The sequence below is a fragment of the Onychostoma macrolepis genome, chromosome 21, assembly GCF_012432095.1.
Source record: "Onychostoma macrolepis isolate SWU-2019 chromosome 21, ASM1243209v1, whole genome shotgun sequence".
Taxonomy (NCBI): domain Eukaryota; kingdom Metazoa; phylum Chordata; class Actinopteri; order Cypriniformes; family Cyprinidae; genus Onychostoma; species Onychostoma macrolepis.
The window spans coordinates 19,714,915-19,742,436 of NC_081175.1; the positions used below are offsets into that span (position 1 = coordinate 19,714,915).

A 27,522-nucleotide genomic window follows, 5' to 3' on the forward strand; every position below is an offset into this window, starting at 1 on the left:
AAAATTGTACCGACCCCATCATTTGGAATGATAGCGTAATTTTGCAATTTAGCAATTGAAAATTTAAATAAAAATAGGATTTGCATGTGGAATGTAAATTATGCCACACAAAAAGCCACCTAAAGAATAAAAATAAATTTGTTGTCATAAAAACAAAAATATATTACAAAATGAATATATATTAATATACAAATATATTATTACAAATTATGCAAAACAAGGTTTCACATTTCATGTTCCTGATTGGCTAGATGAGTAGGTGTGGCTTACCTGCAGTGCACAGTGATTGGGTGGTTTCCAGACTGCTGCTGCTGTTTCTGAACTGCAGCGATGATGTTGATCATACCCTTCCCGTCAGACGGGATGCCCACCTCTGGCCAGCCGTGGAAATGAAACTGCCTAACAGCGCGAGCCTTATTTTCCTGCAGAGAGAAAGAAAAAGGAGAATGCCAATTACATCAATGGCAAACATTAAAATACAGTGCTAAAAGACACATAAATCATGTTCCAGAAGACCCTCTGAAAAGCACTCACTCTGTTATTGGTGACGAGAAGGTCCCTAACAGTGTAGCTTTCACTTTCCTCCTCCCTCTTCAACTCAATGGACATGTCCCCACAAACCATCACACCGTCACTAGGCCAATACTGAGCACACTTCTCCTGCAGAGAGTGGGGAAAAGACAGATTTATTTTTCTTTTGCCCCACCTGTCAGGGTTGAAAATGCAACAATGTTTCTGTTGCTAGACCAGATATTTAACTACAAGGCTACACCACAAAAAGACACCTTTGTAAGTAGAGTTAGCATATTTACAGATGTTACAAATAAAGAGAAAGGAGGCAGGTGAACTTGCCTGTCCTCTCTCCTCCAGCTCGGTCAGCATAACGATAGAGCAGCTTCTCCACTCCCAGATCATTCTCCAGAAGTCCTCAATGGTGTGCTGCAGCGGCCCCTGACATGCCATGTAAGAGTCCTTTTGCCTATAACCCTGCACACACACACACACACACGACTACATTTGTATACACTAGGCATTTTTCCAGCTGTAATCATGGATATATGCTACCATTCAAAAGTTTGGTGTCATTACGATTTTAATGTTTTTGAAAAAAGTCTCTTATTCTCACCAAAGCGACATTTATTTGATCAAAAATGCAGTAAAAACTGTAATACGATGGAATATTATTGCAATTCAAAATAAAGGCTTTCTATATATTTTAAAGTGCAATTCATTCTATTGATACTATTTATTATCAGTGGTGAAAACAGTTTCAATTCTGAAACATTGTTTTTAAAACATACATTTTGAATGATTTTTGATGACCAAAGTTCAAAAGAACAACATTTATTACAAATAGATATCTGTTGTAACATTATAAATGTCTTTGATGTCCCTTTTTAACTATTTAATGCATACTAGCTGAATAAAAGTAATAATTTCTCTTTCAAAAATAAACAAATAAATAAATAATTACTGACCCCAAACTTTTGAAAGGTAATGTACATGATGACTATATTAGACTTCTAGCACTCTTTGGGCAATACTAAGCTGATTTATTTGTGCAAAGCGACTTTGGTTTCCATTATAGCAGCACTGGAGAAGTTTTCCTTTGTTTGATTACTTTTTGATTAAGTGCTTCAGCCACACAAACGAAGAGGAAGTGAAAGGGCTTTTAGGGATAAACACAAAGGGGAGGTCTGTCCCAAAACCTAGTGAGCTGCCTCACTGCCTACTGCTACTAAGGCAACATCTTAATTGTCATGCAACCTCATAAGTGACTATCATCTGAACTTTCGACACTCAGCATCAACTGATTTTAAAAGAGTTTGTAATAATGATACTTTTTTAGTATAGAATGAAAATAAATACATTTATAATCATTTTAATTTTTCCAGTGAGCTTATCACTAGGTTTTAAAACAGAGCAGTGGTCAGCATACCAGGCTCCTAATCTCAGCATGGGCGTCCATATAACTTCATGACAGAAAAATGTGTGTTTAAACCACTCCCAAAAGAAAAGAAAAGCATGCTGTGTGGTCTCTCAACAGAGCGTGGAATACTGTTGCATTCCCTCCAGGCTGCCCTGAGCGATATCTCGGTGAGTTGGGAGTAAATGTTGGCTGAGGTCAGACGGGTTTTACTCACATCTATAAAAGAGGCGTTGATGTAGTCTGTGTTCTCCTCCCCTCGTTTTACAGGGATGATCACTCTATTAAACTCATCTGGAAGAAACAGTGAAGGTTCAGAAAGACACCAAGAAATGCACATAATATAGATTTACCCCTTAAATTTACTGCAAGTCACTTTGGATAAAAGCAACTGCCAAACAACATGTAAAAGGATAAAAGTATGAAGATAAATTACAATTATATACTAGAAAAAGTATATAGATAAATATGTATTTTTTTCCAGCAGAGAACATGTTATGTAATTTATTCCTATGATACCAAAGCTGAATTTTCAGCATCATTACTTCAGACTTCAGTGTCACATGATCCTTCAAAAATCATTCAAATATGCTGATTTGATGCTCAAAACATTTATTATTAGCAATGTTGAAAATAACAGAGATAAATGTAAAAAGAAACGGGAACCCCTTGTATAAATGTCTTTCCTGTCACTTTTAATAATAATTTAATTCATTAAGGATGCATTAATTTAATTTAAAAAAAAAAAAAGTTACTGACCTCTAACATATTAACGGTCAGAGGTGGAAAGTAACGAATTACATTTACTCACGTTACTGTAATTGAGTAGCTTTTTTTGTGTACTTCTACTTTTTTTAATTTTTAAAATCTGTAATTTTACTTTTACTCAAGTATATTTTGTTTGAAGTATTGTACTTGGCTACATTTTAAAACACATTAAACACATTAATTTAAAAAAAAAAAAATAAAAAAAAATAATAATAATAATAATAATTCGCTCCCTGGAAACTACTGCAGTAAATAATGGGCAGGAGAACAACCTGGCGCTAAAATCACAAGAAAGATGCAGACGAACAAGACAGACACTAGTGGTGTAGACCCAGCTGAAAACCAAACCCCGTCGTATTCTGCTGAAGTTGAACTCGAAGGAAATGAAGTGAACCCCTGGCCATATTTATGCTCTATTATGCAGTGTAAGCTGTGTTTGCCTAGGGAGACCAAACTAGAGGCTTATAAAATCTGGACATCAACCCTTCGCGAGCACGTAGGGGTAAAGTAAAGACTTGCATTGTTGCATTGGTGGTTAAAATGAAAAAAGTTTAGCAAAAGGTTTTTCACAAATTAGCCAAAAAGACAGTGGTGCAGGGTGTGCAATATCGTCTGCGATAATATCCTAATTGTTGTTTTAACGATATGCGATTTGACTTTATCAGTATTTTGCAAAAAACAAACAAAACACTCCTACAGAGTGCCGTGAAGTCTAGTAGATTAGACCCGTGCGCGCGTGTGCAGTTAAAGTGCATTCTTTCACTGCGTGATTCAGTCTGTTAAAATGCATTTAGAATGATCACAAAATTGAAGATATAGGGGCAGAAAATGGGTATATTTATATAATTTCATATAGTAAATCAATATCACACGAAGAGTACCATTTTTTTTCTCTCTCCAAAAATCAGCATGATTAGCCTACAACAGTGCAATAAACAAGTAGTTAATTAATAGACTTGCCTTAGACAACATATGACCCGTTTTTGCTTTATTTCAACAACAAAAATAATTCCAAACAGCCACCACAGCACAGTTTTGTGTCTCTGAGCAATGATGGTTTCTCGTTCCTGAATTAATCAACCGTTTAAATGATTCTGTTCAATCGCAATGACTCACTTATTAACAGTGACTTGCTGACACCTACACCTACTTTTACTCATTTAAAGTATCTTTATTTTATATATATATATATATATATATATATATATATATATATATATTATATATATAAAAATGTTGAATACTCATTTAAAATGATATGTCTTACATATCAAAACATATATATTCTGCATTTGTAACTGCAGGTTAAATTAATTCATGTCCTGCATTAAACTGTGTAAATACATCTAAATGCCACTTCAGATGAAGCTTCTATATTTCCTCTGCTTTGCAAAGATGAATTGTGTTGATACTGATTTAATCTTGCCTGGTAACATCCCAAATGTCTTATTATTCTAAATGACTGATTCCTTTAATTAAAAACAACTAGTTTGAGATTTATAGGCCTATGCCAGGGGTGTCAAACTCAGTTCCCGGAGGGCCGCAGCCCTGCAGAATTTAGTCCAACCCTGCTCCAACACACATACCATGTAGTTTTCAAATAAGCCTAAATGATTAGATTAGCTGGATAAGATGTGTTTAATTAGGGTTATATCTAAACTGTGCAGGGCTGCATGTGGCCCTTCGGGAACTGAGTTTGACACCCTTGGCCTATCCCAGTTTTGCCTCTCTCCCGCTGTTAAAATGTAACCAATTTACTCTGAGTAAATTTTAAATGAGCTACCTTTTACTTTTACTTGAGTAGATTTTTAGACTGGTACTTTTACTTGAGTAGAATATTTTCATACTCTTTCCACCTCTGTTAACGCTAGCACGTTTTTGATTATTCAAACGTTATTCTCCCGATTCACAGTCTGATTATAAAACATTGATACACAACTCACATGGAATGATTTGCAAAACACGGTTTTTCTTCATGTTGGCAGGCAAGTTCCCTGTTCTCATCTTGTCATTCTGGATTTTAATGGAGGTAAGTTTCTAAAAGAGAGAAAAAGATAATAAATAAAACATGTGCTACACTTCAACATGGTCCCAGATCAATATAATTCCCAAAAATCCAAAAAGCAAGAAAAAAAGAAAGAAGAAAAAAAAAAAAAAGCTGTTTGTGCTACCTTAAACTCTGCCTCCAGGCCTCCACAGCCGGCTCCAGGTAAAGGAGCGTACAGCTTATTCAGGTGAGACTCCAGAGACGTCACTTCTAACTCTGTGTCCCCGTACAGGTAGTGCTCTAGCAAAGCTTGGAATATAAACACATACTGCATCTGTAGGGAGAGATGGAGGGTGGGAGATGAGTATTTTGAGACTTAATACAGTTGTATTATGGCTTTGATGAGAGGTTTTGTATGAGCTCACATCGGTCTGGACCATCTGACAGCGCTGGGCTCTGATCCGTGTAACAAATCCGAAGACGTCGACCTTTCTCTCTGCCCCCATCATGTCCAGCATAGCATCTATCACGATGAAGGTCCCTGTCCTGCCAACACCCGCACTGAGACGAACAGATGAAAATCAGTTACCGGTAAAAGTAAAACCTCAAAAAAACTGCTCAAAAATTCTACTGTTCAAAAGTAGAAGTCTGGGGTCTTTAAATTATTTTTTATGTTTTGAAATGTTTTGAAAGTCTCTTAAGCTCACCAAGGCTGCATTTATTTGATCAAAATTACAGTAAAATTTTTTATATTATTACAATTTAAAATAACTATTTTGAAAATGTAATTCATTTCAGTGATGGAAAAGCTGAATTTTCAGCAGCCTTTACTCTGTTCCTTCATAAATCATTTTAATATGCTGATTTGGTGCTCAAGAAACATTTATCATCATCAATGTTGAAAACATTTGCTGCTTGCAATTATGAAAATCTTGATTTTCTTATAATAGCATTTATTTGAAATAGAAATTGTGTAACATTATAAACGTCCTTGTTGAATTAAAATAAATAAATAAATAAAAACGCCTAACTTTTGAATGGTAGTGTACTCTGCCGTGCACATACACAGAAGATAATAAAGCTCTTTACCTGCAGTGAACCACTATGGCTCCAGCATACTGTGGGTTGCAGGTCTTGACCTTCTTAAGAAACTTCAGCATGCCAATGGGAGTGAAAGGAACCCCGAAATCAGGCCAGCTGGTGAAGTGAAACTGTGTAACCAGCCTCTGAGGCTTCTTACCAGACACATCACCCACCTAAACACACAAACACACACAACAGAGTTTGTCATCATTCACTGAACAAAATTTCAATAATACCTCTTGAAAAATCCTTTTCTCTTGAGACAATTATTAGTTGTGATCTTCCCACTATAGATGAGATTTATGTAGAAAAAAGGTCTAACGATCCTGAAAAAAACCCTGGCATCCATCCAGACACCTCTTTACACCTTCGAGCAATTTAAACTTATAATACTTTGGTATTTATGTGTACCAATGCTAGTGAAGTTACTGTGTTAATCTAAGCCTTAACCATGTTTTTGTCCAAAATTTAAAAGTGTCGTTTTTAAAAAAAATCCAGTGAAGGTTTATCAAGGCCATGATAGGCTCTTTATTCATGAACAATGTGTGAACACTTCGAAGGTGGTTCATTTTTGTTTTTCAAAACTGGCACTAATTGAAGAATCACCCAAAAACCCACATTATCAATGGTTAAGACTGTTGGTATATTGTGACACAAGAGGGAGCTATCACTTCTTTTATTTAGCCAAATGAGTACATTTATCATCCAGTTTCAAATTTCAAAATGCCAAAAAAAACCAAGCAACTAATCAACCGGTGCAATACATTGGGCGACCACTAATGATTGTAGAGAAACATCTGAGCTTCCTACCTGCTGAATGCAGAACTTGCGGATGGTATAGTCAACCAGAACCATCATGTCCTCCACTGACACGCGGATATTTCCGTAGGTCCAGCATCCCTGGTCGGGCCAGTACTGAGCACATTTACACTGCGGATATGAAGCACAATCTATCATAATCATCATCGCCGCAGTGATCATGCATCTTTATTAATGGCCATCCTGCTCAAAGTTGCACTCTAAATCCATTACGTGAGACCGCGATAAGAGCTGAGGCTGTAAAATCAAAGATCAGCTTACTTCTCCTTTGACACTAGACTACATCTAATAGAATTCTTGTGGCATTTACCTCTTTCCTCTCTTTCAGATTGGTTACCATGACGATGGTGGCAGTGTTCTGTTCCCAGATCATCCTCCAGAAGTCATTGACCGTTTCCTCTTTTGGTCCTGCAATGAACAATCATTAATTTTAGCTTTTTGTTGATTAATAAATGCAAAAGTATTTCTATATTTATGAAAGTCATTAATTAAAGACGTTTTTACCTTGTGCGGCAATAAATTTGTTTTTCTCCTGGTATCCCTGAAGAAAAAGATTTGAAAAATAGTGAAAAAGTGGCAAGGTCCTGTTTGATTGAGTTTTAACGCTTCTTATAAGCGATTCTTATTAAGAATTTAAGCATACATGCTCATATCCCTTATTTTTTATATTTAGATGACTTTTCATCTAACACCTAAAATTAATCTTTAAAAACACTAAAAACCAGAAAAAAAAATTCTGGTTTCTGGTCCACATTCAGTGATTTATTATTAACTAAACTAAAACTAAATTTATAAAGATATTGAAATAAAGCTGCAATAAAATAAAATATGAATATTAGATTAAAAACTTTCAACTTAAATTAAAATGAAAATGAATCTAACTGAAATAAGTAAAATTACTAAAACGCAGATAAAAAAATTAATTAATTAAAACCAAATAGAAAACAAAAAATAAGACACTGTAGTAAGCACATTACTAAATTATTACAAATTTAAACTAAAATGAAAATTAAAAACTGAATATATAAAAATATCAATAAATACTATAATAATATATAAAATAATAATACAAAAGTAATACCATTCAAAAATTTACTGGTGGAATTAAAAAAAAAACAACCTTTTTTTGTTTTGTTTTAGGGATTAATTTTTCATTAATTTAAACAAAATTGTATCAAATTTTAAAATAAAAATTCTCAGCCAGAATTTGAGAAACAGTGCACTCCTACTTCTTATGACTAGCGCTTGTGGACTTACATTTATGTAGGAAGCATTGATGTAGTCTGAGTCAGGAACTCCCTCCAGAGAAGTCAAATGCACTCTAGAATGATCATCTGAGAAAAGGTGTAAAAAATAAAATACAGAAATTATAAGGCTCCCAGCATTATTTATTACAGCCATTTTCACATAATGAACTCCTTTGTAGGCCTTGTAGCTCTGGTAAAAGCATGCTTTATCAGCTCTGGTTTGAAGATAAGTTGTGGGAAAGCCTTACAGGGCAGGATGTTGACATATCTGTTCTTCTCCTTATTCTCCTCCTTCGAGGCAGCATCACATGAGGCCTGAATGGGACATACAGGCAACGCCTGCAGAGCAAAGAAACCAAACCTACAAGTTCACATGGGCCGAGAGCATGACAAGGAGATACACACCAACACCACAAATGTATATTATGTATTTAAGATGCCATATTTTTATGAAATTTCGAGTCAGGACTCCGATCGGTCCATTCATGATTTGGAGCACTACGGTTGTGTGTCTGTTTGTGCACATACGTTGAATTCTTCCCGGAAGAGTTTATTGTCATCGGCCATTCTGCGGTTCATTTCCTCCTCCAGCTTGTCAACAGGAAGGGGCGGGTACTTCCTGTTGGTACTAGGAGAGCGGGCCAATAGCGGCACACTCTGAAGTTCTGTGAGATGGTGCAAGGAAAAGAAGCGTAAGGAACGGGGAAGAAACAAGAAGTGGAAAAAAAGAAATATAAAGATATATGTTAAAGACAAAAACGTTTTTAATAATTTTTTTGTTTTTTTGGAAATAGTTTAAGAATGACTTGCAATTTGTCCTTTATCCATGTTGTGTTCGCGACAACCAGTAGGGGGCAACACAGTACAATTCAAGGTAAAAAGCTCTCAAGTGATACACAAATCACTCCGTGAAGATGTCAAATAAAAAGCTGACACTAGTATTGCATCCAACAATGTCTTTTAATGTTAACTTTAATATATTCGCTACTTTTTTTTTTTTATAATTCCCAAGAACAGTCACTGTGTCTTATTCCTACCTGTGTCGTCAGCTCTGCCATTGGTCAGGCGGAAGGAATTGGAGTGGCTCCCTGCCTGCTTGTACTTCTTAAACCTGCCACAACAGAGTGGAACAAAAAGCCAATCATTACCATGGTAACTGGACAATTCAGTCCTGTGGCCCCCTGCTGCCGTTGTAGGTTTCCTGATGAATGGAGCTTTCTGAACGCTTTCTCTCATCTGCTCTATTATGACAGTGCAAGTGTTTGCTGGTTCTTCTGTGCTTTGCTTGTAACTTATATCTTTGTCTTTATGTCGTTTTTTAAAACTGGAATCTATGTTGTGAGCACTTTTTGTACTGAATGAACAGCTGAAAGTTTCTGAATACCGGGGCTCACCTGAGCATATACAGGACGATGATGATGAAGACAATGACCAGCAGAGAGGACAGGGCAACCATCACTGCCATGATCGCTGTGTCATCTGAGTTGAGGACAAAATGAGTTACTAAACTGCAGTTACAAATACAGAACTGTTTTAAAAACAAACTAAAAACTAAAAATTTAAATCAATTAAATATTAATACCAAAGAACTCTTTAAAAAGTCATAATTTCTACAAGAAATTAAAGGCAGCACAATTGTTTTCAATACTGATAATAGAAATGTTTCCTGAGCACCAAATCAGCTTATACATAAGAATGATTTCTGAAGGATCATGTGACAATGAAGACAACTTTGTAATACAACTTGGCCATCACAGGAATAAATTACATTTTAAAACATATTAGAAATTAGAAATGTAGTAATATTTCAAAATATTACGGTGTTTACTGTATTTTTGATCAAATAAACGCAATCTTGGTGAACATCTTTCTAAAAACATTAAGATATCTTACAGACCCCAAACTTTTGAACGGTATGTAACAGTTATATTAAAAATAATCATTTTGGAATTTCAAAAATACTTTAGTTAATGTAAAAAAAAATTTTTTTTAATTTTTTTAAATTATATTTCATTTGTTATTTTTATGTATGTATTATATTTTAAATCTGACGAATGGCCTAATATATTACCAAGAGCCATTTAAAAAGCCTCATTTTGGTTGACCACTAGTCAATTCTTCATTTCTTTGGTAATGTATAAGCAACTCTTAAAAGGTTCTGTAACTGATGGCCACTTGTATAAAAAAAAAAATAAAAAAAAAAACCTTCATTCTGCATGAAAATGGTAACAGAAACTTACCTTGCCCACCATCATCTTTACATGAGAAAAACAGAAAGACACAACAGCAATTGATTATAATGACAGAAAACACACTGGAAAGTGTAAACAGTTCTTTACAAATAGTTGGAAAAGACTAGGATAAAAGAAAGGCTCAATCTGTTTAGAAATGAACAAAAACGCAAATGGTACCTGGAGGCTTACTGATGTCAGCTGTGGTGGCAGACGGGGTGTCTGTCTCAGGCTCTGAAGTGGACTGAGTGGGTGTCGGATCAGGTGTAGTGGGCTCTGCTGTAGCTAGAACTGTAGTCTCGCCATCTCCAGTTTTGAGGGTGGTGAGGGGCGGGGATGCAGCAGATGGGGTTGGGGGGGCGGCTGGTGCCTCGGTAGGGAAGAGCACAGTTGGAGGGGCGATGACAGGAGGGGCTGTGGGAACCTCTGGGGTCACCACGCCTGCAGAGTCATTGAGTCCTGTTGTTCCAACAAGTTCAGGGGACGGTGCAGAAGACGGGGTGGATGATGGGGGTGACTGGGTGACTATGGAGGGTGATGTGGGAGGAGGGTGTGTAGGTTTGGCGGTCAGGACTCCACCTGAGAGAGAAAAATGTATCATGGTTTCCACAAAAATATCAAGCAGCACAAATTTTCAACATGGATAATAATAAGAAATGTTTCTTGAGCAGCAACTCAGCATATTAGAATGATTTCTGAAGGATCATGTGACACTAAAGAGTGGAGTAATGATGCTAAAAATTCAGCTTTGGCATCACAGGAATAAATCACATTTTTAATTATATTAAATAGAAAAGGGTTATTTTAAATTGTAAAAATATTTCAAAATATTAGTGTTTTTTTTTGTTTTTTTTTACTGTATTTAAGATCAAGTAAAATTCTTACCAACCCCAAACTCTAACAGGTGAACGTTGAGTATCTCACAAAACAAAATTAGGTGAGTGAGGAAATGCCATTTCCTCCAGGGTACTCCAGGGTAATTTTCTGGGCCTCAACATTTTTTACATTCTTTAGTGGGAGCAGATGGATTGCAATGGTACAACTTCATGTATTTAAATAAAGAAGGCTTGTTTTTAATGTCCTATATATGAATATTTCAGGTTAAATACCACTTATCTCAATTTAATAAGCTGACATAATAAGTTCCTGAAAGTCACAAGCCAAGACCAATCTGGGGTAGAAGTGACTCTGCAGGAAATGCATCAACCAAAGGATAACTATACCTTCTAAGGGTAATTCATTTGTTTTTTCTAATGGAGGCAAGGCGATTACATTAACCAAGGCTTTTGTGTTCCATAAAGATGCCTTACCTGAAGGGTCAGAGAGTGTCTGGGCCGTGCTGAAGGCCACAAAGGCCACATGGAGTAGCAGGAGCAGGGGATACACGCCCATACTGCCCTGAAACAGAGTAAACAAATCATGAGCCAAAAGCAATCTATGCCATGTTTCAGTCTTATAAATGAACACTATTCAAATGTGAAGTTTGTAAGATTTTTTTTTGCATCAAAATACTTTCTCTTAACCAAGTTTATTGTCCATTGACTACTATAAGTATGCCATTCATGGGTTTATCTCCCCCAAAAGTGTGAATTGAGCCTCCCATGCAGGCCCCATGAAAATATTTAGTGCTCCGCCAAACATTTAGAGATCCGTCAATATCTTTCCAACTCAAGCTATAGTGAGAGTTTGGGATGTAGCTACTGTATCAGGCTGAGCCAGAGGGTGTTATGGCTGTCGCGTTACATGGGAAAAGAAATTCAGATTTGGTTACAGAAGCACAAGCCAAAATTTTGAAAGATGGAGGAATTTGATGGAATGTTTTGGGTTTTAGTCGAACCTTTTGAACGCCAAACTCTAAGTCATAAAATGCAAGTCAACACCTACCATCACGTGAGAGTAAAAAAAAAAAAAAAGAATATACAGGCAATACAAAATTAATACCCATGGCTCATGATGATACATTGAGGTCTTATGAAGCGAAACAATCAGTCTGTGCAATTATTTACAACATTATTATCTGTAATCTATAGCCTCAGGTAGGGCCGGGTGATAATTCGATAACAATAATTATCGCGATATAAATTTCCTCGATAAAACGATATGAAGAGTTTGATAAATGTTCGATAAAAAGTGGAACGAAACACCCACTCACACCACACGGACCATTTATCCGGCCGCGAGCTCACTACAGCAGATATGAGATCCAGTGTGAAGCGCTTGAATTCAGCGATGAACACAAATGACTCTGTGATTTAAACTAGTTTAAAGCCAAACAGGAGAAACAATGTGTGCAACAAGACAGTCAGAAGGCTTTTCAATCTACAAATCACCATCATTTACCATGGATTTACTGTAGTAACACTCACTGCACCATGCTATTGTGGCAGAAATGTGGGATATTCCCATTGAGTTTTATTACAGGAGTAATGGTATATAATTATAGTATGTATTTGTAATTAAGCTATAGCATGCATTTATACTGAATGTTTTAGACTACTGTTTTTCATACAAATAGGCTACCTAAAAACCATACAGTTATATTTTTACCATGGTATTGAGGTGCTATGTGTGTGGTTTTAACTATTTATCATGATTTAAATGTATGCTACTATGGGAGACCAATGCTTAATAAAAAAAACAACACTTGGTCAGAATAAATTTAACCATATAAAACTGAGGTTGCTACAATTTTTACAGATGTTACTGATTTTAAAAATGAACAAAAATTTACCTCTGCATCCTAACTCAAGCTACTAAGTGATATTATTATTAATATTATCAGGCAACCCAAACCTGTTTCTTGGTTTGAAATATTATCACTCATTAGAACATGCAGAAACTAAGAAATACATTTTTCTATTTAAAGATATTTATTTTGTTAAGGAACATTAATGGTCTGGTTTCTACAACTTTCACTTTGGAGCAAAATTCTGGCTTTAAGCTTGAAAGAAATAAAGATTTGACATTTATCGTGATAATTATCAATATCGACTGAACAATTATCGTGATAGGTCATTACTATTAATTCATTATTAATTTATCCACAAATCGCCCAGCCCTAGCCTCAGGCAAACAGTCCAGAGTGAAGTCCGGTTCGCAAATTAAATCAGACTGTGATACTGTTGTAAATAATGTTACGTTTCTTACGTGTCTTCAGACCGTTCGTTTCACTTCATAAGTGCCTCAATATATCATCAGGTATTAACTATTTTTTGGACTCTCATGTGACTGTAGCTGTTGACTTGAATTTTATGAATCACTAAGGACCACAGTTTCAGCTTGTATGGTCTGAGGGTAGGTAAATTATAAGCAAATTTTTATTTTTTTAGGTTAACTATCCCTTTAACTATTTAACAGCACGACCAAAATCCAATTATTATGATTATTATTTTATTTTTATTTTTTTAGAAAGGATTGTCCCTAGAGGAACCTCTGTGATTGTCAAGGATCAAATTAATAGACTTACCTGGAGAAACGAAACCTGCATCACTCACTCATTCGCACAATGATCTCCTGTAGATATAAAAAGAAAAGGAGAACTTATCATTAAAACTCAGCCACAACATTAACATTTACATCTACAATACTATACATTTATGATACGGTTCACATAGAAATACTTTAATATTAATATCCTTACTATTAATATTAAAAGTTTACTTCAAAATGATAATGCAGTTGGTTTAATTTTTTTATATTTAAATTACTTTTATTTTGTTAACTATAAAAAAAAAACAAGATAATAATCATAAATTACCTTTATTGAATAGTGAAATTTGACTAGTATTGGTATCAACAACTGATTTTTAGTATCGTGGCAACTGTACTGTCACGTCATTCATAAATGAGCGTATTACAGGCCATTCATAATTGTGCGCACAACCTCTAAATTGAGACAGAAAATGAGTCACTGCTCTCCGATTAACACATCAAGTAGAGATGCGATGCTCATACTGTCAGTGTGATACATTCTGATTAGACTGGGTTTTAAATTCATGAAAACAAACACCCTCTTTTTAAAACGTCAAAATAGAAAAAAACTGACAACGATTGTACATTGCAATTAGGAAGAGATATACAAGGGAATATCCTCTCTACACATGCCAAAAAACAGCAGCACTCATGGCCAAGTATCTAGACAAGAGCAACAGATACTAGACAGGCAACGTCCAAGTGTCTTTATTCATCCAGCAGATTGCCTGCGGATTTGGTCCGAAGGGATTAAGCTCTTAGTTGTGAGATGGTTTGATGTGAGGAGTGGAAATATAATCACAGCATCTGAAGCCAAGACCCAGAGGGTAGCAGGTTGACCGCTAACCCGTGCTGTAATCTCAACGGTGTCTCACTGACTAAACCGTGATAATCCTCGTGCCAATCTAAAGGGTCAGACCCTGAAATAATCCAGCCCGTCTGCCACTCATCAAGCAAGAGCATCCATGGCACCGCTGCTCTTCAGACAGGCCAATCAGCTTCCAATTTCTTCTTAGCAACGTACCCCTGTCATCCAAACATCAGCAGGCCCTGCCCAATAATCCGCAAAGAGCTTTCGGTGGGTCATCAAGAGTCAGTTTGAGCTGCTTACATGAGAATTTCAATAATTACACCACAATTCGAATAATGGCATTGCGGAGATAAAGAAACCTTTCATATGGGAATAGCTCATCCAAAATATGAAAATTGTGTTATTTGCTCACCCTCATGTTGTTCGAAACTCTTACAGGGCTCAACAATAAGAGTTTTGTCTGCCGGCCCAGTGGGGTCAGTAGTTCAGATTTATACTGACCCTGCCAATATTATCACTGGCGCTAGCACTAAAAATTATGCATGCATTACACTGTATATAATATAAATATATATAAAATATTTAGAATTAAAATTTATATTTTCATCCAACAAAGCTTTCCTTTACCAAAAAAAAAAAAAAAAAAAAGTTATAATATATATATATATATATAAAATTATAGTAATAATAATATTGATTCTAGCCATTTTTGTTTGCAACTGTAGTGTCACTCTTTAAAAGCAATGAATTTATACGAAATATGGTTCTCCGTTCCATTTTCTCCCACATCTACATAGCATCTATATAATCACTGGTGTCAAGATGCCCACAATTACAACCCTGTTCTCTGGGGCACAAGCCATGTAAACCAAACAACTTAACTGGTTGTCTTGGTTAATTGTGAGATGCCAAATTTCAAACCATGTTTGATTCTTACCATGATATTTTTCCTACTCATTTGTGGTGCTTCCTAAACTATTAGTATCGTTCTTACTTGGGGTTAGGGATTTAAAAAAACGGCAAAAAAGGATTTAAAAAGTCCATAAACTGACTATTTTTATGTTTGGAAGAAAGTCTCAGTAATGTAATTTATTCTGTGATGGCAAACCTGAATTTTCAGCATCATTACTTAAGTCTTCAGTGTCACATGATCCTTCAGAAATCATTCTAATATGCTAATTTGCTGCTCATGAAACATTTCTTCTTATTATCATCAATGTTGAATAGTTGTGGTGCTTAATATTTTTCTAGAAACGTGATGCAATTTCTTTTCAAGACTCATCAATAGAATGTTCAAATGAACAGTTTTGTTAAATTTAATGCACGGTATTAATTTCATTTAGGAAAAAAAAAAAAAAAAAAAAAAAACTTACTAACCCCAAACCACAGTGTATACTGAATGAGTAATTTGAAGCCGTAAGAAATAACCTAGCAATCACTGAGCAGACACAAAAACCACTCAGAACACCTTAGCAACTGTGCATCGATGCCCTGCAACCACAAACAGCGTGACAGCATCAAGTCAGTGATTTTTCCCAAACAAACAGAGACTTTGTTGGCTATCATTTCAGTTTGTCATGCTGTCTTAGCTCATTTTGAACTATGAATGGCTGCATGTAAATCAGTGTCCCTCCTGCATTAATTCGGCTGGAAATCCGCAGTTAGGTAATGCAAACAGCTGACCATTTCCATACAAAGAAGTTACACTCACAGTCACATCCATCTCTGACAATTTAATCAAATCAGCCTCACCACAGCGCCTGTTCACAGGCCTGTTATTCTACTGCCAACCACACGAATTCTAGAAGCTCGTTGTCAAATATAATTTGTTTAAAGGCTGAGCATGCACATGGCTGAGCATTCTTCAGGTGGAGGGCAAATCTGAAATGATTTGAGCCGTTTTTAGCTGAGCCCGCAGAAATCCTTCAGATGGGAGGGACAGATGGTCTCGTCTATCCTCTCCTCTCCTGCTCTATACATTCACCGTAGGTCTCTATCTGTTCCCATCTCTCTTTCTGGAGTTGGCAGGAAAGCCGTAAACCCAAGAGAGCACATTGCTTCCTTCCTTCCTTCGCCGCCTGTCTGATTGCCTGCCAGATCCGTCATTCAGCCCAAAAGCTGCCACACCCTCACCTAACTAACACATCAGGGAAAGCAAAACAGTATTTTGGAAAAGTGCCAGGCTGTTGCATAATTTTACTTTGTGTTGAATCGGTCAAATATGCATATGCAAACTGCCCCGTCTACTTGATGAGTCAGGCCTGGTTATTATCTCAGCGAATTACAGAGGAAATGGCACACCTCTAATAGATGACACCAATAATAGGGGTTTTCCTCTGAGATCTGACATCATTTATTTTTAAGTGCACAAATGGCCTGTCTCCAGCTCCATCAAGAGGCTTGTTCCTAAAGGACGAGGCTGCGGAAGTCTCTCGTTCGCCAGGCAAACCAAAACACAGACTTGGCCGTGTACAGAATATCTGCATCCTATAGGGAGAGTTACGTCTCAATTGCATTAGATCGCACCTCGGAGTGAACGAGGGTTTTCATAACATGAAAATGCACTACCGCGGAGGTTGCACGTTCATCTCTTGCACAAACTGTTCCTGTTAAACGTTGCATAACTTTTCTTGACCTTCACAGATTATCTTGTCGTTAAAGGAACAGTTCATCCAAAAATTAAAATGGTAATCATTTACTTATACTATAATGATGTGTCTTGCGTGAGCAGTCACACTGGTTTGGAATGACATTGCTTTAAAATAAAGGCGCTAGATATAGCAGGAGTGTATAGCTTTGATTCATACTAGCGCTGTCAAACGATTAATCGCATCCAAAATAAACGTTTTTGTTTTTCATAATATGTGTGTGTACTGTGTATATTTATTTTATATACACACACACACACACACACACACATATACACACACACATATATATATATATATATATATATATATATATATATATATATATATATATATATATATAAAACACACACATGCATGTATATATTTAAGAAAATTTTTGTTTATACATTAAATATTTATATATAATATAAATTATATGAATACAAACTTATACATGCAAATATTTTCAAGATATATACTGTATGTGTGTGCATAATAGATATGCACAGTACACACATATTTCTTAGGGGTGGGAATCACCAGTGGCCCCACGATACGATATTATCACGATACTTGTGTCACGGTACAATATTATTGCGATTTTAAATATATTGCGATATTCTGCAATATATTGCAATTTATTACCTTTTTCCAAGAAAACTTTGGCAACATCTGTTTTAACTAAAAAGAAACATTTCTCAGTTTGTTTTATCTCACTTCAATTTTATTGCTGCAGTGAAAAATGGGATTGTGAAGCAGACAAACTGACCAACACTTTCATGAAAACCTGTCATAAATGTTGTATGCACCTGGAAAACTCAATTATTTGTATTACAGTCTAATCTAGTCCACCTTAATTAAATGTAAACAGGTATGCACATTACAGGTATTTTGAACAATGAAACTTGAACTTGTACAAAAAAGTTGGGCAAGTGGGGCTTTTGAAAGTAAATTACTATTAAATTTAAAATAAATAAAACAGTTTTACATCCGATTTAAACGCAGACGGATCTTTCCTGATAACTTTCTGCAATGCCGCCGCCATCTTTATTTTACTAACTTACTGCATTCTGAAGGTGACCCAGCTGACCTCACCAGAAAAAAAAAACTCAACACTACCATCTAAATGGACTGTAAAGTAATTGATTTTATTATTCTACCAAATAGTATAATAAAAGATCAATACTTGGCGTCCGTGTATCGATACAGTATTGCCACAGAAAATATCGCGATACTATGTTGTATCAATTTTTTCCCTCACCCCTAATATTTATGTAAACAAAAACTTTCATTCTGGATGTGATTAATCGCGATTAATCGTTTGACAGCACTAATTCATACATGTCTTCATAAGAAGCAACATACGTTACCGATTATAACGTTTAAAAAAAAGTATTTTATCCTCACCAAGGCTGCATTTATTTGATCAAAAATACAGTAAAACAGTAATATTGTGAAATATTATTATAATTTAAAATAACTATTTTTATTTTAATATATTTTAAACTGTAATTTACTCCTGTGATGCAAAGTTGAATCTTCAGAATCATTAATCCAGTCTTTATTATTATTATCAATGTTCAACAGTCGTGAAGCTTAATATTTTGGATATCGTAAAACATTTTGATTCAGGATTCTTCGATAAATAATAAGTTCATAAGAACAGCATTTATTTGATATAGAAACATCATAAATATCTATACTCTCACTTTTGATTTATATAATGTATCCTTGTTGAATAAAACTGTATCAATTTAATTTAAAAAAGTTCTTACTGTCACCAAACTTCTAACTGACTTGTGTGCATTGCATTCAAGGAAAATATTTAAACAGTTATGCATTCCTTGGGGATCGAACCCATGACCTTGGCATTGCCAAGAATGCATCCTACGGTTGAAATGTAGGATACATTGCAAAGTCATATTAGCTAAATTTAATTTGAATGTAGATGGATAATTTTGTTGAATATAGGTGTGATATAAATTTTCTAACTAATAATCAGGATTATAAAAACATGCCACAAAGTTGACTGAATGAAGTACTGAGCACTTCCCTATCTTGAAATTGGCAAAACTGATGACTATGATTAATTGTTCAGTCCTAAACACATACCAGAGGAGTCACGCTTTAAATACAGCTACACTAACACACACTTCTGCTCTCTTTATCCGTCTAAGTCTCAAGCCTGTGGGCATATCAAAAGAAAATAAACCAGTCATAAGACTGCCATTTCCCTCTTTCTACATCCTTTACACAGTACGGCAAAACCATCACAATAAACAGTACAGCTATTATATGAACTACCAACCTGTCAGGCAATGAACAGGTAGTGTATATTCTGTATGTCTTTAGAAATCAGAATTTTCAGAAAATAAAGAGTTGCAAACACACTCTTTATACACTGTAATGATTTTCTGAAGTACAATGCAACAGAGTATGCTTTACAAGAAAATCTCAGTCTTTCTACTTCTAATCCACATTTCATTCAATGTGTTACTGGCCAATTCTGCCCTACAAAGGCAAAAGACCTTAACTTGCTAGAGTGTGAATCTGACAAAAATGACTTTAAAGTGTTTTATTTGTCCAGCCAAATTAAATTATACAGTCATGCCCAAAAATATCGGCACCCTTGCAATTCTGTCAGAAAATGCAACCCTTCTCTCAGAAAATTGTTCCAATTGCAAATGTTTTGGTATTCACGTGCTTATTGTTTTTGTTTGCACTGCAACAACAAAAAAACAGAGAAGAAAAGTCAAACTTGATAAAAAGAACTGGACAAAATTATTGGCACCTTGTCAAAATTGTAAGAAATAATTGCTTTTCAAGCATGTGATGCTCCTGTAATTTGTATTTAGACACACCTGTGGCAAGTAACAGGTGTGGGCAAACCGTAATCACACTTGCAACCAGTTAAAATGGAGAAAATTGACTCAACCTGTGTGTTGTGTATCCCACTGAGCATGGAGAAAAGAAAGAAGTGTAAAGAGCTGTCTGTGGATTTGAGAGAAAAAAATTGTGGAAAAACATGGACAATCTTAAGGCTACAAGTCCATCTCCAGAGATCTTAATGTTCCTGTGTCCACTGTGCGCAATATCTTCAAGAGGTTTACAACCTATGGCACTGTAGCCAACCTCCCTGGACGTGGACGGAAGAGCAAAATTAATGAAAAATCACAACGAAGGATTGTTCGAATGGTGGATAAAGAACCCTGATTAACTTCCAAACAAATTCAAGCTGATCTGCAGACACAGGGTACAACAGTGTCAGCTCGCACTATCCGTCGCCATCTGAATGAAAAGGGACGCTATGATAGGAGACCTAGGAGGACACCACTGCTGACACAAAGGCATAAAAAAGCAAGACTGGAGTTTGCCAAAACTTATGTGACAAAACCACAATCCTTCTGGGAGAACGTACTGTGGACAGATGAGACAAAAGTAGAGCTCTGTTTACGAGAAGATTCATGGCACTGTTTACAGAAAAAGAAATGAGGCCTTCAAAGAAAAGAACACAGTCCCTACAGTCAAACATGGTGGAGGTTCAATAATAGTAATAGTATCACATACATTCTACTAAATAATAGTAATATATTTCTGGCACAATGTCTTTAAGATAAACTTTTATTTTGACGGGTTGCCGTGAATACCTTTAAATTTCTATGTGTAGCAATGATATGACGCTGGTTTTACTCAAATGAAACGGTAAAATGCTCATGAAGTGACTCTCAGAGCAGTTCTGGAGACGTTGTTTATGTATTTATGTCCTCATTGAGACGGCAGATGCTGAAATCCGGTGGTGCGTCACACAAGTTTCAGTATGTGTAGTAAAAAAAAAAAAATGCGCGTCTCTGCCATTAATTCATTCACATAGAGACTCGCAGAACATGCAGAATTCATAGCTGAATCGACTTTTGCAGCTTAATATTTACAGATACTAGTCCACGTCGTGATTTGATTTAAGTGTAATGACCTACTTTTGATTAATTCATCCAAACTTTGACAAATTCCGTGACATTCCGTGCTAAACTGTAAATTCCGTTTTTATAACTGGATTCCGAGATTCCGTCCGCGTTTTCTGCATTGTGGAACGTCAAGAACCGGGTTGACCGGGTACTCGGTACCACCGGTAGGCTACTTAAAAAAAAAACCTGGTACCGTTTTCATTTTTTTAGTACCGACTTGGTTCCGAAGTACCGGGTCTTTTGACAACACTATGTGCAACTATGAAAAAATATTTAGGAGCACCTGTGCGACTGACCCGATCAGCATATTTGTGTTTGCACTGAGGGAGCTTCAAAGGTTTCTAACGTACTTAAGTGTTTTTGCAGCATTGAGTAATGTATCACATACGTGTCCTCTCATTATAACAAACAAAGTGTAGACAGAGTGTAAATAAGAGATTCACTGTGCAGTGTAGAGAGCTGCGTTGATTATATTGGAGTTTTGTGAGATCGCGATGAACTAAGGAGAGTGACAGCTTGCTAATGTAATATTGATATTGACAACAGTTCATTAAACAAGAAGTTAATATTAAGTGACTTATATTGTCAACACTATTGCCTTATTTTGCTCTATTTCGTCAATGAAAATAGTTTGAGACAAAATCACATCTGAGCTGCTGCGCATCTCCATTCAAACACAGCGGTGTTTCGTTTATGAATGAACTGCTTTTTTAAATGAATCAAGTGAGTCAATGATTCAATTACCCATTCATAAAGACAGTCAGATGCTTCATTCCTGAATGAATCGGCCGTTCGAACGAATCAATTAAATGAATGATTCAGTGATAAAATCAGTGACTTGCCGCCACCAGCTGGCAGTTTTAATTTAATTTTTAAAGTATCTTTTCTGTTATTTAAATCATTGAATATTTCTATATTCAAAATTGCATATTTAAAACATTAACCTCAACATGAATTTATGAATTGCACTCATGCAACCTCTGAGCCTCATTAAATGTCTAAAAATACACCTACAAGCCACTTTTGTGTTCTTCTGTGCCACCTCTGTAGTACAAATTTATTTCTTAAATACTGATTTAATTTTATTGGTAACTTATTCTTATTCTACTTCTTATTCTGTTGTTTTAATTAAAAATGTTAAAAAGCTTATAAATATATATATTTTTGAATTTGACAAAAGATGACATACTTTTAATAAAGTTAGAAAAATGCCATTACAAAGGTAAAAAAATTCCCTGTAAATCACATTAAGGAGTCAAATATCACCTCGTAATTTTTGACTATTGATTAGAAGGTGCTCGTAAAATTTTGACTGTGCTCCTACATTTTTAAAATTCGGAGCACAAGCGCTCCTAAAAGAAAAAGTAAGCGTAGAGCCCTGAGTTAAGGGTGCCAATAATTTTGTCCAGTGCATTTTTTGGGTTCTGTGTGGAATTGTATCAGATTTGACTTTCCTTCTCTGTTTTTTTTGTGTTGTTCCAATGCAAACAAAAAAATAAATAAACATGTGAGTACCAAAACATTTGCAACTGCAACAATTTTTTGAGAGAAGGGTTGCATTTTCTGACAGAATTGCAAGGGTGCTGATATTTTTGGCCATGACTGTAGGTAGAACACTGGACATTTGGCAATTAGATGTTTTAATAATGAAAATGATCTACATTAAAAATTGTGAGCTCAAACTTGATTTTTACCCCTTTTTTTTTTAAAGTTACTGTACTCTGCCTTTGCATTTTCTGCAAAATGTGAAGTCAAACCAATGCAAAAGACAGTAACTTCCACTATCAATATTTGGTTGCTGATCACCATTTACAAAATTGTTACAGTAACACCTGTATAAAATCTAGTGACCATGGGCTATCTCATATAGGCTATTGCATATAGAAATGTGACTGTATTAATTGTTTTTTGACATAAGCGGACTAAAAGTTAAACATGAGTGGATACCGTTTTGCAACCAATTTATTTGCTATGCTCAGCACAGATTTAATTGCGAACTGTTAGTACTGATTTTATGATTGATCATGCTACCGTAACTTCATGTTGACGCGTGGCTAAACAAAGGCAGAACACCATAACTCAGTTTGAGTATTCCAACCAAAGTGAAAGAGCGGTAACTGGTGTTATACGGTGTTCTGCATTGGTTCCTCTAGGGCTTTTTGAAGTTATGGTTAAGACGACCCATTATTTTCTCGGAAAAACAACGAAATTGACTCAAGATACTTATGCACATGATAAAGGATGTTTTGAATGTCCCCAAAATATCAATAAAAATATATTCAGAAATTTCTGAATGAAAACTGCTTCTACAGTTTCTGCTTCTGCTTCTATTTGCTTTTCAGTGTACACTGCAGCTGAATTCGGGTCAAGGAAACTGGTCTTACATCAATGCAACGGAGGTCCTTTCTATAGCCGGAGAGCATTTCCTAAGGAGAGATAATGGGTATTTGTCTGTCCCCATTCACAGTTTATTAATACGCAGCTCTGCACCCTGGAGGAGTGTGCAGTGTGACAGGAATAATCTCAATGCCCCTCTTCATCTCCCTCAAACTGGGACAGCCCAGCGGACAGGCAAGATGACACTGCATCCGCTGCCGTCACAAGAAGAACTCTGATGGTGTTTCACAACACTCATAACACACACAACCCACCATTCCTGCAAAACTTCCTGAGCACCGCTTCCAGCAAATCATTCAGAAGAGGGTTCGAATGATTACTCAAGTTACCAGATTACAAAATACCTAAAGGTGAATTTTCATTCTCTAGTAAATTCACACCAAAAAATGTAGAAAACAGACTCCAATGAACACAATTTACCATGTTTACTTCTAATTCACATATTTCCCACCAAAATCAGCACAGAAAATACAACAGAGGTTTTGCCTTGGCCTGGCTATACCTCCTTTTGTTGACGAGTTCACCAAAATTTGACCCGTGTGAGATTCTATCTTGGTTTGGCAGTTCCCGGGCCTAATTTGAGCTCTATGATATAGTTTTAAATATAATTTTCTTTCATAAAAACAAAGTACATGAAAAGTTAACCCTGTTTAAAATAGTTCTTTTTTAGACTTGAAAGTAAATGATATTCCATTGTTATGATAACATTTACTTCCATAATGTGATGTATTTTTTGTATGGTAAAATAAGTCCACGATATTTGAAATTAAGAAAGAAAATAAGTTTATATTAAATGTTTTCAAATAAAGTTTTCAAAAAAGGTGATTTCAAAGGTTTGTAGTTAATGCATTTTTTTTTTAATTAATGCTTTTATTTAGCAAGGATGCATTCATCTGATCAAATATAACAGTAAAGATTTTAATAATGTTACAAAACCTTTACACAGTAACCTTTTACACAGATGATATTAAGCAATGTTTAAGCACTAAATCAGCATATAACAATAGTTTCTTAAAGCTGCAGTCCATAAGTTTTGCCTCTTTATCGCTATCTCTGTTTGAAAACCTGGAATTACAGCTGTTTGCGGAATTATCTTCCTTGCATGGGTTGTGCTCCGGCACGGCTCCAGCGCGGATGAATCTAATGTTTTGAGGAGTATGTGTGGCAGTCAGTCACCGCACCAGTGTGGATATTTACTGTACTTCGCAATCACAGATTCTAGCCTACATCTTGGAATATTTGACCCAAATAAGAATTTTCACCGGATATTGCCATCTGAACAAGTAAGTAACAAGTATGCCACATTTGTTCTGACCAATTGAGGAAAAAAGCATTACCATAAATCGTGCAACCAATGGTGATTTAATCTAAAGATCGGTCAGCTCATATCACACCAAACCGTGCAAATTATATAATTATATCAAATTTCCCGCGAAATTATTATAAGCTAACCGTTGTGAATGGTGCTAAAGTAAGGTGATGGTTTTGAACTCTGACTGGTTATGTACTTGCTCAAATATTGATTTCGGATCATTTTTAACCAAAAAAAAGTTACGGGCTGTAGCTTTAAGAATCATATGACAATGAAGACTAAACAATGACTTATGAAAATTCAGCTTTGTCAAAGGAATAACTCACATTATAAAATAAATTTAAATAGAATAGTTATTTTAAATAGGAATAATAGTTCACAATATTACTGTTTTTAACTTATTTTGATCAAATAAATGCAGCCTTGGTTAGCATAATAGACTGCTTTCAAAAATATTGAAAATTCTTTCTGACTCCAAACTTTTGAACTGATGCATCACTTGAGATTTTATTAGCTCATATGTCTGTTTAACAACAAAGCCATTAGCAGTGACTTTAATTTAGACATGCAAAATAGAAAAGGCAGGCTTAAATGGAGAGTTCATCCAAAAATGAAAATTTGAGGTTTATCTGCTTACCCCCAGGACATCCAAGATGTAGGTGACTTTGTTTCTTCAGTAGAACACAAACGAAGATTTTTAACTCAAACCGTTGTAGTCTGTCATAAACCTCAAATTTTCATTCTTGGGTGAACTATCCCTTTAAGAAAAATCATCAAAATAAAAAAAACTGGTATGTTGGTTAACCTGAGAGTCACATACGTTAGCTAGAGATGAAAATCCTTGATCACTCACACAATCTGACTGAGAAATTCTGTGCAAAGTACTGATATCAGGGAAAATGGATAAGGCGGAGCGGGAGGGGGTGGTGTGGTGTATTGCCAGTAGTCTTGTGTCAGGGTTTCCCAGAGAATTCTCTGGTCTAGCCACATCACACACAGAGGGCAGGAAGTGGCAAAGATGAGGTCAGTATTTAGTACACAGTCAGACTGAGCCACACAGTGAGTCCACACATACAGTGGATGTCCGAAAGAGCGCTCTCACAACTCATGTGTTTCTCTCACTCAGATTTGACACAGGAACTGAGGCAAAAAAAACAAACAACAACTTATGGGTTGTGATTTACTCCCCTTCATGTTATTTCAAACCTGTATGACATTCTTTCTTAAACAAAAGGTACAATATCCTGGCTCAGTTTTCAACATAATTAAAGTGAACGAGAACTAGGGGTGTCAAGTTTCAAAAGGGATGCAAAATCACCATATAAGTATGATAAAAGTGGTTCCCAGGACTTATATTTCAAGTCTTCTGAAGCCTTATAACAGTTTTTTGTCATTCATTGCCATATTTCAATTCCAGTGATCTGTTAATTTTCTGTCTGATTTGTGAATGATTTTTCCAGAGAAGCTTTGTAAAATGGATCATCTGATTTATTTAAACTCGTTCATTTTCATTCTTCAACAATTCACAACCTTTTACTTTACACAAAAGAAAGGCAGTCACACAGGTTTAAAATGTCATAACAAGGATGAGTACTTTAAGCTTTTGGGTGAACTGTCCCTTTAAGAAGACAATCTTCATTTACTCCATTACTCAAAGCAACAGAATTCACTTCCTATCAAGTCATCAAACCCGATCAGCCTCAGTGAAATGTCTTGCAAAATCTCCCAGGATCCTTTGCTAATATAAACTGGCATGCATTCTGCCTGGGCCCTTGTGCTTACTGAAAGTTAGGAGGAAAACAACGCCCAAGACGCCACCCTCTCCACTGATCCAGTGGCTTATCCTCTCTGACATCTGTAGAAACTGCTTCTGAGGACAGGACTTCAGAAGTCTCACTTCAAAAAGCAGTTGAAATATTACTAATCATAGAAACTGGATCAGAAGTTCATCATGCCAGAAAGTTCATCATGCCTTCAGGTCTGTTAGAATACATTATTACTCTACAAACAAATTTAACATCATTTGCAATGCTTAGAAAGAAATAGTTCACTCAAAAATGAAAATCTGCTGAAAATTTACTCACCCTCAGGTCATCCAAGATATAGATGAGTTTGTTTCTTCATCAGAACAGATTTGGAGAAATTTAGCATTACATCACTTATTCACCAATGGATCCTCTGCAGTGAATGGGTGCCGTCAGAATGAGAGTCCAAACAGCTGATAAAAACATCACAATAATGCACAAGTACAGGACTCAACCAATTAACCTGTGGAGAAATTTCGCTTTTGACTTCACATCTGTTCTGATGAAGAAACAAACTCATCTACATCTTGGATGACCTGATGGTGAGTCAGTTTGCAGGAAATGTTCATTTTTGGGTGAACTACTCCTTTAAGACTCTGTGACTGGATCATTACAAAACAAATCTCTGCAATCAGCGCAATCAGAATGCACGTGCATTCATGTCTATTCTGCTTTACTTGACAGTGCATGTTATGGACGCGTTATTATTGGAATGGATATGATGACAGTTACACAGAGAATACATACCAAAAATGGGCATGCTCATTCATTTACATTTACATTTATGCATTTAGCAGACGCTTTTATCCAAAGCGACTTACATTGCAGTCAAGTTACAGTTTTTACATTTTATGTGCTCTTGCTTTCCCTGGGAAAGCAAGAGCACATAAATTCTACTACAAAAAATTCTACTACAAAATCTAAGGAATTAACGTAAAATATCTATTTGTGACCCTGGACCACAAAACCAGTCTTAAGTCGCTGGGGTATATTTGTAGCAGTAGCCAAAAATACATTGTATGGGTCAAAATTATCGTATTATAAAATTATAATAATTATATATTATTATGCC

The 27,522-nt window shown here is 35.7% G+C and overlaps 1 protein-coding gene across 2 annotated transcripts in view; it reads right to left on the reverse strand.

Annotated features, from left to right (window-relative positions):
- The window catches only part of ptpra (protein tyrosine phosphatase receptor type A), a 36,337-nt gene that overhangs the window by 5,048 nt on the left and 3,767 nt on the right, over nt 1–27,522 (reverse strand). Inside the window, exons 2-21 of one of the 2 annotated variants that reach the window (XM_058757813.1) lie at nt 13,529–13,575; nt 11,373–11,460; nt 10,243–10,641; nt 10,072–10,086; nt 9,226–9,310; nt 8,869–8,942; nt 8,360–8,496; nt 8,080–8,170; nt 7,842–7,918; nt 7,089–7,125; nt 6,895–6,992; nt 6,576–6,695; nt 5,772–5,938; nt 5,108–5,243; nt 4,867–5,016; nt 4,639–4,732; nt 2,145–2,221; nt 853–987; nt 535–660; nt 271–422 (exon numbers count right to left, since the gene is read on the reverse strand). In XM_058757813.1, coding sequence (XP_058613796.1) covers nt 271–422; nt 535–660; nt 853–987; nt 2,145–2,221; nt 4,639–4,732; nt 4,867–5,016; nt 5,108–5,243; nt 5,772–5,938; nt 6,576–6,695; nt 6,895–6,992; nt 7,089–7,125; nt 7,842–7,918; nt 8,080–8,170; nt 8,360–8,496; nt 8,869–8,942; nt 9,226–9,310; nt 10,072–10,086; nt 10,243–10,641; nt 11,373–11,460; nt 13,529–13,549 — 2,279 coding nt within the window. In that variant the 5' untranslated portion in view covers nt 13,550–13,575. Of the gene's footprint in view, nt 1–270; nt 423–534; nt 661–852; nt 988–2,144; nt 2,222–4,638; nt 4,733–4,866; nt 5,017–5,107; nt 5,244–5,771; nt 5,939–6,575; nt 6,696–6,894; nt 6,993–7,088; nt 7,126–7,841; nt 7,919–8,079; nt 8,171–8,359; nt 8,497–8,641; nt 8,841–8,868; nt 8,943–9,225; nt 9,311–10,071; nt 10,087–10,242; nt 10,642–11,372; nt 11,461–13,528; nt 13,576–27,522 lie in introns of those variants that run through there. The other variant, XM_058757814.1, reaches the window with a different exon arrangement.